Source organism: Zingiber officinale, chromosome 6A (assembly GCF_018446385.1).
Source record: "Zingiber officinale cultivar Zhangliang chromosome 6A, Zo_v1.1, whole genome shotgun sequence".
NCBI classification, from domain to species: Eukaryota; Viridiplantae; Streptophyta; class Magnoliopsida; order Zingiberales; family Zingiberaceae; genus Zingiber; species Zingiber officinale.
The window spans coordinates 113,748,244-113,764,021 of NC_055997.1; the positions used below are offsets into that span (position 1 = coordinate 113,748,244).

At 41.4% G+C, this 15,778-nt stretch overlaps 1 protein-coding gene and 1 pseudogene across 1 annotated transcript; one reads left to right on the forward strand and one right to left on the reverse strand.

The window, feature by feature from the left end:
* Positions 1-2,167: 2,167 nt before the first annotated feature.
* Positions 2,168-4,259, reverse strand: LOC121995173 (putative pentatricopeptide repeat-containing protein At1g13630). The gene is made up of 4 exons (XM_042548985.1): positions 3,967-4,259; positions 3,820-3,913; positions 2,504-3,104; positions 2,168-2,373 (listed from the first exon to the last, which is right to left on the reverse strand). The coding sequence occupies exons 1-4, from the start codon at positions 4,257-4,259 to the stop codon at positions 2,168-2,170; spliced, it is 1,194 nt and encodes a 397-aa protein (XP_042404919.1).
* Positions 4,260-4,632: 373 nt separating this feature from the next.
* Positions 4,633-15,778, forward strand: part of LOC121995175 — a 36,729-nt pseudogene continuing 25,583 nt past the window's right edge.

Consider the following 15,778-nt stretch of genomic DNA (forward strand, 5'->3'; position numbering starts at 1 on the left):
ACACAAGAAAATATCCAAATGCACAGTTTATACATCACATCACATCACAACTACTCCCTACTTCTAGATTTAGAGATTTACTCCATGGCGAAGGATTTACAAACCAAAGACAAAATATAAAGCATTCTTATAATCAAAACGTGAGAGAGAGAAGAAGAAATACTTATCGAGGAGATTATCGATGTCTTCGGAGTGTTTCCTTGCTCGGAAGGAGGACAGATCAGTTAAGACGAAACCTCTAGGGTTTCCCGAAAAACCCTCTCCCAAGGAGAAGGACCAGTTCTCTGGTCCAAATCCCCCCCCCCCCTCCCCCCCTCATCGAGTGAATCGGCTTTTATAAAAAAGATAGATCCGCTACCTTAGCGGCCCCCTAGTGCCGGCCCAAGTGAATCGGCTTTTATAAGTGCTGAGGATGGTCGCCTGACACGACTCATGCCGCTAGGCATGGGCAACCGTGTCGCGTAAGAGACTCGTGGCATGGCGGCTGAATCTGACACGACTCATGGCGCAGGGCACAGGCAAGCCGTGGCATGGCGGAAGAACCTGCCATGGGTCGTGGCGCGGGCCACGACCGCCCCCGTAAAGTGGCGACAGAGCCTGCCACGGCCCGTGGCATTGGCCGCCACCCGTGGTAGGGCAGAGCAGGGCACTTCGCCTTAGTCTTTTTTCTCCCTGTTTCACTCCAATCTTCGCTCCTGTCATCCAAAATAAACGAGAGTAGTATCCAGAAGTAATAAAATATGAAAAATGAAGTATATAATCAAGTTATCTCAAATCATACATGCAAATGTGGGTCAAATGTAGTGTGAAAATACGATGAAACCCCTATATACTTCACACCTATCATCTATTTATTATCAAAAATAAAAAATAGTGATACATAGATTAAACTAACTGTTGCACAATGAGATAAAAGAGTTGCATATGAACTTTGTCTTGAACTTGTGTAGCAATGAACAAAGTAGGTGTTCATAAAGGGAGCCAAACTGAAGTTTGTAACAAGTTCTTTAAAAAATTGGTGTAGAATAGCTAATGTAGTTAAAGAATGGTCCAAAAGGCTGACCTCGTCCGACTAGGTCTCGATAAAGAGTTGTCTAACATGAGTATTCAATGCTCTCGACCAACGCCAATAAACAGCATTATAACATTAAACAATGTATTCTCTGAAGGAAACAGATAGAGCCAAGTTACTTGATAGAAGTGTACAGAATCCGTTTAAACAACATAAGATTCAGGTAGGGTATAAAGCATAAGTGTTCACAAAGGGAGCCAAGCTAAAGTTTGTATCAAGTTCTTTAAAAGATTGGTCTAGAACAGCTAATGCATTTAGTTAAAGATTAGTCCAAAAAGCTGACCTCGTCGGAGGAAACAGATAGAGCCAAGTTGATTGATAGAAGTGTGCAGAATCAGTTCATACATCACAAGATTCAAGCGGGTATAGCATAAACTGCACGATTGATAACCTTCCGATAGAGCTAGGACACCAACCACATCAACTTGGAGGAAATCAATCTTGGCATATCAGATGGAGTCACACCAAAGATTTGCAAGTCACCCACAAGAATCTTTACTTGGGTGTTCTTTGTGTCCTTGATCATCAGGCTGTTTATGTTAACAATGCTCGAGTATTGGAACTTAGGCTTAGAAGCGGATAAATAAATTCCAACTTGACATCGTTTGAGTAAGGATGTCATCGACCACAGCATGATCAACTAAGAGGAGATCCATCTCGGCATACTAGACCCAGAAGAAGGTAAGCTTCCTTGTGCTCCTCTTCTTCATGGTCCTCTTCGTTTCTTCTTCTTCATCGGATGAGTCCGTGTAACAAAGGCATTGCTTCTGAATGCTAAGAAATAATCGTAAAGTTAATTTTATGTTGATTTTGTATGAAGCAACACCAATTTGTCATAATAATCACGGATAACATATATCTTAAAAAATACCTCTTGCTCTTTGACAAAGGAGGATTCAAGGGATCGCAATCAATAGGGTGCTTCTGTGATCGTAGCTACAATCCTGTTTTAACCAAAAAGGCAAGGAGAGTACACAATGACTTGTAATCATTGTTCTTAAGGAAGGCATTATACATCACATGGGACAGTTCCTGATCTGGAAATATGCCAACACCTAACATCTTATTAAAGAATATTTTTACCTCGTGTACAAATTACCGTTTGCATAGTCGGTTGATTACTGCACTAAGATCTTTGATTGTAATCTCATATCCAGATTTCAGCATTTCATCGAAGAGCACAAAGGCTTTATCCGGCATTGCCATCACACAATATGCTTGAACGACTGTCATATAGTAAAATTTTCTCAATCTGATACCCTGATGCAAAAGATAATACAAAACCTCCTCTGCTCTGTCAACTTGACCATTTAAACAAAGACAATCAATTAGATAGATAGGTATAAGTAACAGGAATAGGCACGAGACCACCATTTATTATTATATCATATATGTGGAAAACGATTTTTGAATTTCTCTGTTCACAAAAACCTTGCATAACTATAGTATAGGTCATCGAGTCAGCAACTATACCCAATGCAACCCGATTGTTCAGTTTATCAAAAGCCTCTTTTACTTGACCGCTTTTACAAAGCGGCTTAATAACTACACTATAAGTAATTATGTTGGGCATGATTGCTCTCCCATCCATTTCTTCAAGCATCATCCTCATGGAATTGATATCCCCGATTTCACAAAATCCATGTGTATTGTAGGTTGTGGTTGTAGAAGCCAATCCATGCATATCTATTTGCTTCAAAAATTCCTTTGCATCGGTTGGATTTCCAATCTTACAAAAGCCATAAATCAAGGAATTATAAGTCACAACTGTAGGAGTTACTGCCGACCTAATTAGTTGCTCATATAATCCAAGAGCTTCTTCGACATCACCAACTTTTGCAAAACCATCGATAACAATGTTATATAACGTAATGTTCAATGCCTGATCATTAGCAACTAGGAACTCCAAATAACACTTTGCTTCCGACATCAAACCTTTCTTGCACATACTGGAGAGAATTGTTCCGTGAAAAAATGAATTTGGCATCACGTTGAGCGCATAATCTGGCATAACTGAAGTGCAGGGGCGGTCCTGAGAAAAGTTAGGTCCGGGGCAAAATTATAGATTTGTCCATTTTGATCCTCCCTTTTGCATTAACTTAAAAAATCAAATATATTAAAATAATTAATTATACATCATAATCAAAGTAAATCAAAATATGTAATTAAAGAAATTATATATTAAAGAACATTTTACATGATTTCTCGAAATAATTTATTCAATAATTAATATTATTTAAAATGTACTCTTGTATTTTTTGAAACAAAATCATCAATTATATCGTCATATGAGATATCCTCCAATATGTCTTTTTCCATGTAAAGGATCGCTAAGTCATTCAATCTCTCTTGACTCATTGTAGTTTTCAAATAAGATTTCAATAATTTTAACTTTAAAATACTCCTTACAACTGATACTATAGTCACAGGAATAGTCAATAAAATTTGATAAAACTATATTTTTATTATAGTCACAGGAATTGTATTTGAAAAGCTCCAATATGTCTTCGGGTCTTCGGCGAGGAGGAAGAGGACTAGGGCGAGAGGCTTTCAATTCGACGAGGAGAATTCAACGAGGAACTAAAATTATATTTTTATCGTAATATATTAAATAAATTATGGGGCCCCTTCCAAAATGAGCCCTGGGCAGGTACCCTACCTGCCCCCCACAAGGGCCGCCTCTGATGAAGTGTCTTGTCTATTTCTCCTAATTTGTAATACCCACTTATGAGGATGGAATATGCTACCAGATCCATGTCGAGGTTATTATCTTTTATCTCATCGAGCAACTCTTCAACTTTCGCAATCCATCCTCTTTTGCAAAGGGCATTGAAGAGAACACTGTTAAGTCACAATATTCAGCTTGCACCCCCTAGCAAAGAGAGAGGAGAGACCATGCGATCATGAAAAAGCCAGAATTGCATGCTCTGGATATGAGAGAATTGAAGGTAATCAAACAAGGGTAAAATGATTTCCCTTGGCTTAACTCTTGGGAGAATGATATTGCATCTCGCACTCTTCTTTGTTTGCAGAGACCATGGATAAGGAGATCAATTGTGTGCTCTCCACAATAAATCCCACTAGCTTTGATTTCTCGATAAAGATCAAGAGCAATGTCTGCATACCTTGTAGTGTTTAACAAACTGTGATAAGTAGATACAGAAGCTTGCATGTCAATGGTAACCATCTCGCTTAATACAAAACGAGCATCGTCAATCATTTATGATCTAGCAAATACGTACATTTGCCAACATATCCCAAACAATGTTGCCAATGTCTGAAATGCGTCAACAAGAGTTTGCGGAATAATGGTGGCGATCCAGCTCCTTTTCACATTTTTTTTTAAAAAAAAGGAGGTAATTTGAAAAATAAGCTACAAAGAAGCCATGCTAATTCAAGCAAACGCATATAAACTATAGCAACCAGCAATTATGAGAGAGAATTCGTACAATTTATAGGTCCATATGTAGTGTAAGAGAGAAAATTATAAAAAATTAGAAGGTTCATCATATTTTTTTCATCTTATTGTAATCAGCTAGTTGCAAGGTTTCAAAGGGCTTATGCTGCAACTTGCCAACTTCTGCGCCACTATACCATTTCGTGTATGGTTCCACAGAGAAACACCAATCCGTGCGGCAGATTCAAAATTTGAATTCTTACCGCGACCGATCTTATTATAAACCTAAACTGTGCCTCTTCTTTTGCCCTATCGCGCCTCTTTCTTTCTTTTGTTTTTTTCGCTTCGATGTCTAGTCCGCCAGCAACTCCGTCGCCAGTTTCTCGCCCGCCTCCGCCTTCGCCGCCTCCATCATCTCCTTCGCCTTCTCCGCCTCCATCGTCTCCTCCGCCTCCACTTCCAACTCTGGGAACACCCCCGCCTCCTCCGCCTCAGCCATCTCCTCCATCAACTCCTCCGTCTTCCCGGATTCCTCCGGCATCTCCGACACCGTCTCCGCCTCGATCTCTGACGCCATCTCCAACATCTCCTCTGTCTCCATTTCCTTGCTTCCATCTCCGACGCCATCTCTGACGCCATCTCCAACTCCAGCATCTAGGGCATCTCCTCTGCCTCCATCTCCGACGCCATCTCTGGCGCCATCTCCGACGCCATCATCTAGGGCATCTCCTCTGCCTCCATCTCCGCCCGCCCGCTTCCCCAACTCGCGCCAGCTGAGGTGAGAAGTTCGATTTTGTTTTCAATTTTAGTTTTGGACTGAATTTGATTTCTTTCGATTTAGCAAGAAAAGTCTGTTTCGCGGGGAGTATTGATGATGATGATGCGTGAATCATGATCCGGGAGTAATTCATAGTATAATACAGCACTACTTCATAGTATAATATACATATACATAGTATAATGTTGGATTTGTACTGTACTACTATTTCCCTTGTTTGTTTGTATTTTATATTACAATACAGTGCATAAAATAGACATACTTTGTACAGATACATAGTATAATGTTGGATTTCAACTGTAATACTGTTTACCTTGTTTGGTTGTATTTCATAGGATAATACAGTGCGCATAATAGAATACACATGCATAGTATAATGTTGGATTTGTACTTGTACTGTACTATTGTTTCTCTTGTTTGTTTGTTTGTACTTCATAGTATAATAATAGACATACTTCGTACATATACATAGTTGGATTTGTATTGAACTGTTGTTTACCTTTTTTGTTAGTATTTCATATTATAATGTTGGATTAGAACTTTTAGCAATACCAATCAACATGTGACTAAGAAAGGTTTTACTATTTTTACTACTTTCCTGTCTCTTCCTGAGTAACCGAACTTTCACTTCATCAATGTCACCTTACCTTGTCTTTGTCAGGAGTTTTAGTTGTGAATCTTATTAGAGATTTATCTAAAACCAACTTTGACCCTTGCACTGTTGGGATTGGTACGCATGATAACTTCAACAGAAGAATAAAATTGCAGCCTCTCCTGGATTACTTTGCTTAATTTCGCAGCAAGTTTACTTGTAGTGTACCTTAGTCTAGAAAAAAAAATCACCATATATCTTTGTGTACCGGGATAATGTCGCTTTATTGAGCTCTAATTTATCAGCAACTTTATTTTATAATAGCCATTACTTGTCAAAATATTATGTTAATAATGACAAGAGAATCACTACAATGGAAGATTCAAGTGTTAGGTGTGAGGATCTTGAAATTAATACTCTGTTATAGGTAAAAAATGCCCATGTGTAAATATGTAAGAGTAAAGGATCCACTGTAATTGTTCATATTAGTCTTAATACATATATAAGGTAGACGGGGCTACCAAGGGTCAGAGTGAAGTTATTCTCTCCAATTCTATCATGGTGTTAAGAGTCATTTCTTCATCATGTCCCTTCGTAACTGGCTGAGCATCCTCTCTCTGGCATCTATCTTCACTCGATGTGCATCTTCTTTGTGTCCATTCACCCACAAATGAACCTGATTGAGCACCTCCTTCTTCTGTTGTCCTCTATGCACTTCAATATATTGTCTCATATGGGTTTAGCTAGGAATACATTTCACAACATTAAGTCTCAAATTTAGCTTCCTTATCTTCAACCTGACTTGATGGTTGTCTAAAAGATCAACTTGTTCATTTGTCTCTCTAATAATTCATCTAATATTAAGTCTCCCCAATTGTTTGGATTTATACAAGTTGAGCGACTTGTCCACAACTCAAACTTTTATCAATGTCTTAAATTCTTTTGACTTTTTAGATTTTCCAATCTAGTTTTTATTGTTCTAAGCCATCTTCATCTGGGATTTTTAGTTCTAGGATTCTACCACCTAGCATCTCCATCTCTTATATCTATTACAATAGTGATGATAATGATGTTTATAATGTAGCACAATAAACTATTACACAATAGAAATATTTTCCTTGGAGTAAGATATGATAAAATTTTGTGGACTAAGGACTATGCTTTATGTATACAGTCTTTAGCGCGAATGTGGTAATAGGATGGAGTTTATGGTGCATTTTTTTTGGTGCAAAAAAATAATTAAATATTGAAAATTCAAACTAGTAAATAGATTTAAAAAGCTATATTAGCAATTAAAATGGATTTAGGTGGCCTAGTCTTCTGTTAAAGCGGCGTTCACGTCTCCATTCAATTGGCAAAAGCTTGCACAGGGTAGGCAGCTTTCTCTCTTGCTAATTTAAGAAAAATGATATACTCAAGGAAAGAATCTATGAAATGTTTAAGGATAGACACATAAAATGATGAGCCTACAAAAAGTGAAATGACGGATCATAAATTTATGTGTCTATCCTTAACATTTCATTGAGATTTTTCCTTGAGCGTATCATAACTCCTAATTTAAACACTCAAAATTGTAAGGACAAGATACCACATGTCGGCCACGAAATAATCCCCTCGCCGGCAGCAGTTCCACGTCAACAAGCATGATGTGGTATCTTGTCCTTCCAATTTTGAGTGTTTAAATTTTTATAGCAAAATCGGTGGATAAAAACAATATATTGTAGTGAACTTTGTTATAAATTGAATTTTGAATTAATAGTAAATTAGCAATAAAATTTAACAATAAATTTTGAATTCATTTTAAAAATAAAGTTCAGCCCGAATTTAAACTTCATCACTATATTAATTTGTGATGGATCCAAATTTTTAAATTTAGCTATGAATCTTAAATTTGTAGTTGATTCAACGACGAATTCTAAATTATCCTAGGTTCTTTTGCTCCTATCAGTTAAATACTTAAGCTCAAAAGGTACGAGTGTTTGCAGGTTTATATGTGTTTGTGAAAAAAATTAAATGAGAAAAATATGATGATCGCACAAATTTGGACAACCACATTGTTGATACGTAATGGAGGTGTATCAACTAACTTGATGAAGGATTCAGGAGCAAGAGATGCTAGGTGGTACATTATAAGCATCATTATCATCACTATTGTAATAGATATAAGAGATGGAGATGCTAGGTGGTAGGTGGTAGAATCTTAGAACCAAAAATACTAGATGAAGATGGCTTAGAATAGATTGGAAAATCTAAAAAGTCAAAAGAACTTATTGATAAGACATTGATAAAAGTTTGAGTTGTGGACAAATCGCTCAACTTGTACAAATCCAAACAATTGGGGAGACTTAATATTAGATGAATTATTGGAGAGACAAATGAACAAGTTGTTCCTTTAGACAGCCATCAAGTCAGGTTGAAGATAAAGAAGCTAAATTTGAGATTTAATGTTGTGAAATGTATTCCTAGCTAAACCCATATGAGACAATATATTGAAGTGCATAGAGGACAACAAAGGAAGGAGGTGCTCAATCAGGTTCATTTGTGGATGAATGGACACAGAGAAGATGCACATTGAGTGAAGATAGATACCAGAGAGGATGCTCAGCCGATTACGAAGGGACATGATGAAGAAATGACTCTTAACACCATGATATAATTGGAGAGAATAACTTCACTCTAACCTTTGGTAGCCCCGTCTACCTTATATATGTATTAAGACTAATATAAACAATTACAGGTGGATCATTTACTCTTACATATTTACACATGGACATTTTTTACTTATAACAGAGTATTAATTTCAAGATCCTCACACCTAACACTTGAATTTTCCATGGTAGTGATTCTCTTGTCATTATTAACATAATATTTTGACAAGTAATGGCTATTATAAAATAAAGTTATTGATAAATTAGAGCTCAATAAAGCGACATTATCCCGGTACACAAAGACATATGGTGATTTTTTTTTTCTAGATTAAGGCACACTACAAGTAAACTTGCTGCAAAATTAAGCAAAGTAATCCCGGAGAGGCTGCAATTTTATTCTCTTGTTGAAGTTGTCATGCGTACCAGTCCCAACAGTGCAAGGGTCAAAGTTGGTTTTAGAGAAATCTCTAATAAGATTCATAACTAAAACTCCTGACAGAGACAAGGTAAGGTGACATTGATGAAGTGAAGGTGGGGTGACTCAGGAAGAGACAGAAAAGTAGTAGAAATAGTAAAACCTGTCTTAAACCTGTCTTAGTCGTATGTTGATTGGTATTGCTAAAAGTTCTAATCCAACATTATAATATGAAATACTAACAAAAAAAGGTAAACAACAGTACAATACGAATCCAACTATGTATATGTATGAAGTATGTTTATTAGTATACTATGAAGTACAAACAAACAAGAGAAATAGTAGTACAGTACAAATCCAACATTATACTATGCATGTGTATTCTATTATGCGCACTGTATTATCCTATGAAATACAACCAAACAAGGTAAACAGTACTACAGTTGAAATCCAACATTATGCTATTATGCCCATTTTGTGCACTGTATTGTAATATAAAATACAAACAAACAAGGGAAATAGTAGTACAGTACAAATCCAACATTATACTATATATCTGTATATCATACTATGAAGTAGTGTTGTGTTATACTATGAATTACTCTCGGATCATGATTCACGCATCATCATTGATACGGTGCATGATCGTGGGGTTAGGGAGATGACGTGGTGGGAAGTCAAGCTCATGGAAGAGTCAAGCTCACGTGACGATCAGAGGTCAGGCTTACGGGGTGGTCAAGAGTTTGGCATACATGGAGGTTAAGACTCCGGCCTACGTGGAGTTCAAAGAGCCGAGCACAGGATAGCCTGAGTCGGGCACAGGGGGCGTTCCGAGGTTAGACCTCCGTGTCGAGTAGAAACTCGGAGCCAAGGATATAGGATATGACTTACAGCCTTGCGGCACAGAATACAGGGACTAAAGCGTGCAAGTCGAGATGTGCCAACCAAGGATACAGGTCAGGACTTATAGCCTTGCGACACAGAACACAAGGACTAAAGCGTGTAGGTCGGGATGTGCCAATCAAGAATACAGGTCAGGACTTATAGCCTTGCGGCACAGAACACAGGGACTAAAGCGTGCAGATCGGGATGTGTCAACCAAGGATACAGGTCAGGACTTATAGCCTTGCAGCACAGAACACAGGGATTAAAGCGTGGAGGTCGGGATGTGTCGACCAAGGATACAAGTCAGGACTTATAGCCTTGTTGCATAGAACACAGGAGCCGAAGCGTACAGGTCGGGATGTGCCAACCAAAGATACAGGTTAGGACTTATAGCCTTGCGACACAGAATATAGGGATTAAAGTGTGCAGGTCAGGATGTGCCAATCAAGGATACAGGTCAGGACTTACAGCCTTGCGGCACAAAACACAGGGACTAAAGCGTGTAGGTCGGGATGTGTCGACCAAAAATACAGGTCAGGACTTATAGCCTTGCGGCACAGAACACAGGGACTAAAGCATGCAGATCGGGATGTGCCGACCAAGGATACAGGTCAGGACTTATAGCCTTGCTATATAGAACACAGGAGCCGAAGCGTACAGGTCGGGATGTGTCAACCAAGGATACAGATCAGGACTTATAGCCTTGTGGCACAGGACACAGGGACTAAGGTGTACAGGTCAGGATAGACGGAATCAGACTAAGGCGTATAGGTCAGGATAGACGGAATTAGACTAAGGCGTACAAGTCGAGATAGACGGGATCAGATCAAGGCGGACAAATCGAGGCATATGGAATCGGACTAAGGTGGACATATTGAGTCATACGGAATTAGACTAAGGCATACAGGTCGGGACCTACGGAATCAAACTAAGGTGTACAAGTCAAGACAGCCTAAATTAGACCGAGAAATATAGGTCGGGACTTAGGATAAGCGGAACCAGACGAAGGCTTACAGGTCATGACTTACGAGGTAAGAAGGTCAGGAATTCAGAGAACACGACAAATGCAGGCCAGGAAAGATCGGGTTGGGCATGCACTATAGACAAGCAAGCCAAGGAATCGTAACAATCTGTCAGGGAATAATCACTGCCTATCAGAGAATATGCTAACGGTCTAGTGCCCACTACTCGTTGATTCCTCCTAGATCTATAGGAGGACGTCGCGTGTCATTCACCGCTAGACAAAACCTGACATTTGGCATTCCCTGATACCCGTCAGACTTCAGAAGCATCCATTGCGGTATTAAAAGGAGTGTTTTGTCCCTTACGGAGGTACGCTCACTCATCTTTTCACACTTATCTTTCACTTTTCATCCTTTCTCTGTGTTTTTTGGGGAAAAAATACCTGACTTGAGTGTTGGAGGGTTTGACCCGAGGACTTTTTCCCTGGTTTCTGGTCTCTAACGACTCATGGGCTCGTTCGAGTGTGCGCAGGACCCTTGTTTCGTCATCACCCCTCGTCATCCGCTCGTGTAAGCTTTTCCGGCGGGTACCAGATCGACCAGGCATCGCAGCGACTTTCCGTCAACCTCGGCGACAATACGACCTACCTCTATTCGACTCAACTTTCGGACGGAATCAAATTTGGCGTCGTCTGTGGGAACACAACTATCTGTTCCGGAACGTGACGATGGAGGACTCGGGTAGGATCAACGTAACCATGACTGTTGGAGAATATGAGTTCTTCAAAGAGGCTAAGAAGCGGGCGACCTCTAAAAAACAACAAACTACCGCCTCCCGACTAAAAAAGTTACCTTAGATTTCTAAGGAACCAGCTCACGCCTCGGATCAAGGCTCGAAGAGAAAGCAGCCCCTAGAGTTTCCCCCTGCCTTTTATAGAGAGTCGGGCCAGGGGTATTATCAACCAGACCCCGGATGCTACAGTCACAAAGAGCAACCACAAGTTTCTATGGCTGAAAGCACTTTGCCAAAAGATTCCAAGAAAGGGAAGTCTATTATCCCGTGCGAAGAACGTCGGCCATAACTGGAGGAGAAAGTACTCTTCTCTTCCAAAATCCTGGAGGAGAGGTTACCCAAAGGGTACCGACCCCCTGCTATAGGGGAATACAATGGTAGTAAAGATCCTGAGGACTATCTCTGCAAGTTCCGAAACGCGGCTCTACTGCATCAATATAGCGACGCCGTTAAATGCCGAGTGTTCCTAAATACTCTATCGGACTCTGCCCAAAAGTGGTTTGATGGACTGTCGCATGGATCCATCACCTGTTTCTTGGACTTCAAGACTGCATTCCTGCGTCATTTCGCTAGCAGCAGGAAGTATCAGAAGACGAACCACTGCTTGTTCGCTCTCAAGCAAGAGTTCGCTGAGCCATTGAGAAGCTACATCAATCGTTTTAATCAAGTGGCCCAGGACATTCCCTCGACCACATCTGAAATACTTATGAGCGCCTTCTCCGATGGGCTGACCGAAGGAGAGTTCTTTAGAGATCTTATTAGAAATCCTATAAAGAATTTCGATGAGATGTTGAAGAAGGCGGCCAGCTACATTAACATGGAGGAAATGTAGGCGGCGTGAAGGAAGGTAGACAAACCGCCCCCCACCACTAACAGACCGGAAAGAAGAGCACCTCAACCGCCTGCTCAGCCTCTCTCTCCACGTGCTCGGGAAGTTAGACCTACCTTCCACCACGGGCAGGACGTTCAGTCGGGCCCACGTGTAGCAACAGTCCAGGTTCCCCGACTTGGCCCTTGGGGAGCACGTTATTGTACTTATCATCGGTCGCACATGCATGCCACCAGCGATTGTATGTAATTCGCTCGAGACTCCCGTCGTGCGGTTGAGTTGGCCTGCCACCTCCAGAGTTGGCTCCTCAAGTTCAGAGAATGATGGAGGAAAGACGCAACGTTGTGGGGCAAGTTGGCAGACCCCGAGCAGAGCAGGGAGGTCCTAGCATGCCGCAGCAAGGGCACACTGGAGCCAGGAGAAGCTCGCGAGGTGGAGAATCGGGGTAACGCGGTCATCCGAGACATCGGTATGATCTCTGGAGGATCCACTGATGGAGACCAGGCCGGGCGCGCAAGTCCCATGAGTGCCGGTTGGAGATCCATGTTGTCGGATGCAGCCCTGAGCAAGCTACCGGCCCGGTCATCAGCTTCGGACCACAAGACCTGGAAGGGCTAGAGCTACCCCATGATGATGCCCTCATCATCAAGGCTGTTATTGCCAATAGCCGTGTGGCTAGAGTTTTCGTTGACACAGGCAGTTCTGTCAACGTATTATTCTGGTCTGCTTTTGAAGAGATGCAGATCGACGTTAGCGAGCTCTAGTTGGTAACCACTTCTTTATATGGTTTTATCGGTAATGAGGTAAGACCTATGGGCCAAATCAAGTTGCCCATATCCTTGGGAAGCGAGCCATTAGTGAGGACCAGGAGGAGCACCTTCATCGTGGTGGACTCGCCCTCCTCTTATAATGTCATATTAGGCCGACCAGCCTTGCATGAGCGGCCGTCTCCACTTTCCACCAAAAGATCAAGTTTCTAGTGGGAGAGCAGGTCGGCGAAGTTCGAGAGGAGCAGAGGGTTTCTCGACAATGTTACATCGACATGGGGAAGGTGGAAGCTCGCAAGGCTCAAAGGGGACGGGGTTGTTCATGCCATTCAGGAGGAACCCATTCCGATAACTGAGGAACCTATACCCTGTGAAGAGGTCAAGTTATATTCTGAGTGCCCGAAGACTCTTACTCGCATAGCTGGGACCTGTCACCCGAGATGAAAGAAGGGTTGATTCAGTGCTTGATCCACAATAGGAATGTTTTTGCCTGGTCAACTGAAGAACTACCAGGGGTTAAACCTGAAGTGGCAAAACACAAGTTACATCTTTTGCTTGACGCCTGGCCCGTCAAGCAGAAGAAGAGAAACTTCTCGGCAGATCAAAATAAAATCATTCGAGCTGAAGTGGACCAACTCAGAAAAGCAGGTCACGTTAGGGAGGTACAATTCCCGTCCTGGCTTTCCAACATAGTTCTTGTGGCGAAGCCCAACAATAAGTGGAGAGTCTGCATAGACTTCCAGGATCTCAATAAAGCCAACCTTAAAGATTGTTATCCTCTGCCAAGAATCGATCAACTGGTGGACTCAACTGCCGGCTGCGAAAGGATTTGCATGCTGGACGCTTATTAGGGATACCATTAAATCCCCTTGACTGTGGAAGATCAAGAGAATGTTAGTTTTATCACGGCGGATGATACTTTCTGCTACATAGTCATGCCTTTTGGGCTCATGAATGCCGAGGCCACCTATCAGAGGATGATGGACAAAATCTTTCGGGAGCAGGCCGGGTGAAATGTGGAAGTCTATGTGGATGACATACTCATCAAATCTCCCCTGGCCACGAATCTGATAGATGATGTGGAGGAGACCTGTGGCACCCTGCGACAGTATGGATTAAAATTAAATCCCCTGAAGTGTTTGTTCGGGGCCAAAGGAGGAAAATTCTTGGGATACCTGGTGACGGAGCAAGGAATCGAGGCCAACCCTAAGAAGGTCCGAGTAGGGGTGTCAAAAATGAACCCGACCCGACGACCCAACCCGAGTCGACCCAAAAAAAATCAGGTTCGGGTTCGGGTTGGAGGGTTGGAGAGTAAAAAAGTTTCGGGTTGTGTCGGGTTCGGGTTGACCCGGTTTGACTTAAATATAGGGTTTTGTGGGTTTTTTTAGGGTTAAATCAAATTTTATTTTAAAAATTTAGATGTTTTTATGTACGTTAATATCATGTTTGTATGATAATGATGGAGTATTGAGATAAAAGTGAAGAATTATAGGGAAAATAGCCCATAAAAGTCGTTTTGAATAGGATTTTCGGGTTATATCGGTCGGGTTTGGGTTTATCGGGTTCGGGTTCGGGTTGAGGTGTTTTGGGTTGAACTCCGATTCGGGTCGGGTTCGGGTTGGGTTAAAAAAAAAAACTCAACCCGACCAAACCCGACCCGATCCACCCGAATTGACACCCCTAGGTTCGAGCACTCCAAGATATGAAAGCTCCCCAGAACTTGAAGGAGGCTCAGAAGTTGGTCGGCAGGATAGTAATCCTGTCCCGATTTATCTCCTGATTGGCAGACAAAGCGGCAGCCTTCTTCAAAGTTCTTCGGAAATCTTCCAGGTTCCAGTGGGACGAGGAGTGCACGCGGGCTTTCGAAGAGTTAAAGAAATATTTAGAGACCCTACCCTCTTTGTTCAAGCCTGTCACTGGAGAATCGCTCTGGGTTTACCTATCTGCTACCCCGAGGCCGTGGGGGCGGTATTAGTGAAAGAGCAAGACAGTGTACAGTGACCAGTGTATTTTTTCAGTCATCTATTAAAGGGAGTTGAGTCTCGATACACAGCTTTGGAAAAGTTGGTCTATGGATTGGTGCTTATGGCTCGGTGTTTAAGGCTCTATTTCCTGGCTCATCAGACCATAGTTCTTGATGAATCGCTGGTAATAACCTGTGAGACCAAGAAAGCTGCGTTGCTCCTTCACAGAATTTGGTAGAGGCCAATGATGGATAACCTGCAGTTTATTTGAATCCATTTCTACACCCTTGCATGAGATAGTATGACCTAAGAAGGATAGTTGGGGTTGATGAAATAGGCATTTGGACATTTTAACATACAAGGAATTGTCCTGCAAGAGCTGGAAAGCGATGGACATATGTTGCTGGTGTTGTTCAGAATCAACACTATACACTAAGATGTCGTAAAAAAAAACCAAGATAAACTTACGTAAATAAGGCCTAAATAGCTCATTCGTTGTTACTTGAAATGTAGACGGAGCATTCGTAAGACCAAAGGGCATGACAATAAACTCATAGTGCCCCGAATAAGTCTGGAATGCAGTTTTGAATATATAGTGCATTCAGATCTGATGACAGCGAGAGCGCAAGTTTAAAAATGGTAGCACCATGTAATTCATCCAATAATTCATCTATGT

What these genes read in the sequence shown, in the direction of transcription:
- LOC121995173 (XM_042548985.1), bottom strand. Translation starts at nt 4,259, where the DNA reads ATGGTTACCATTGACATGCAAGCTTCTGTATCTACTTATCACAGTTTG. An exon ending in GGCTTTTTCATGATCGCATG is followed by an intron (nt 3,914 to 3,966) that starts GTCTCTCCTCTC and finishes GTGACTTAACAG; the next exon opens with TGTTCTCTTCAATGCCCTTT. An exon ending in CTATACTATAGTTATGCAAG is followed by an intron (nt 2,374 to 2,503) that starts GTTTTTGTGAAC and finishes TAAATGGTCAAG; the next exon opens with TTGACAGAGCAGAGGAGGTT.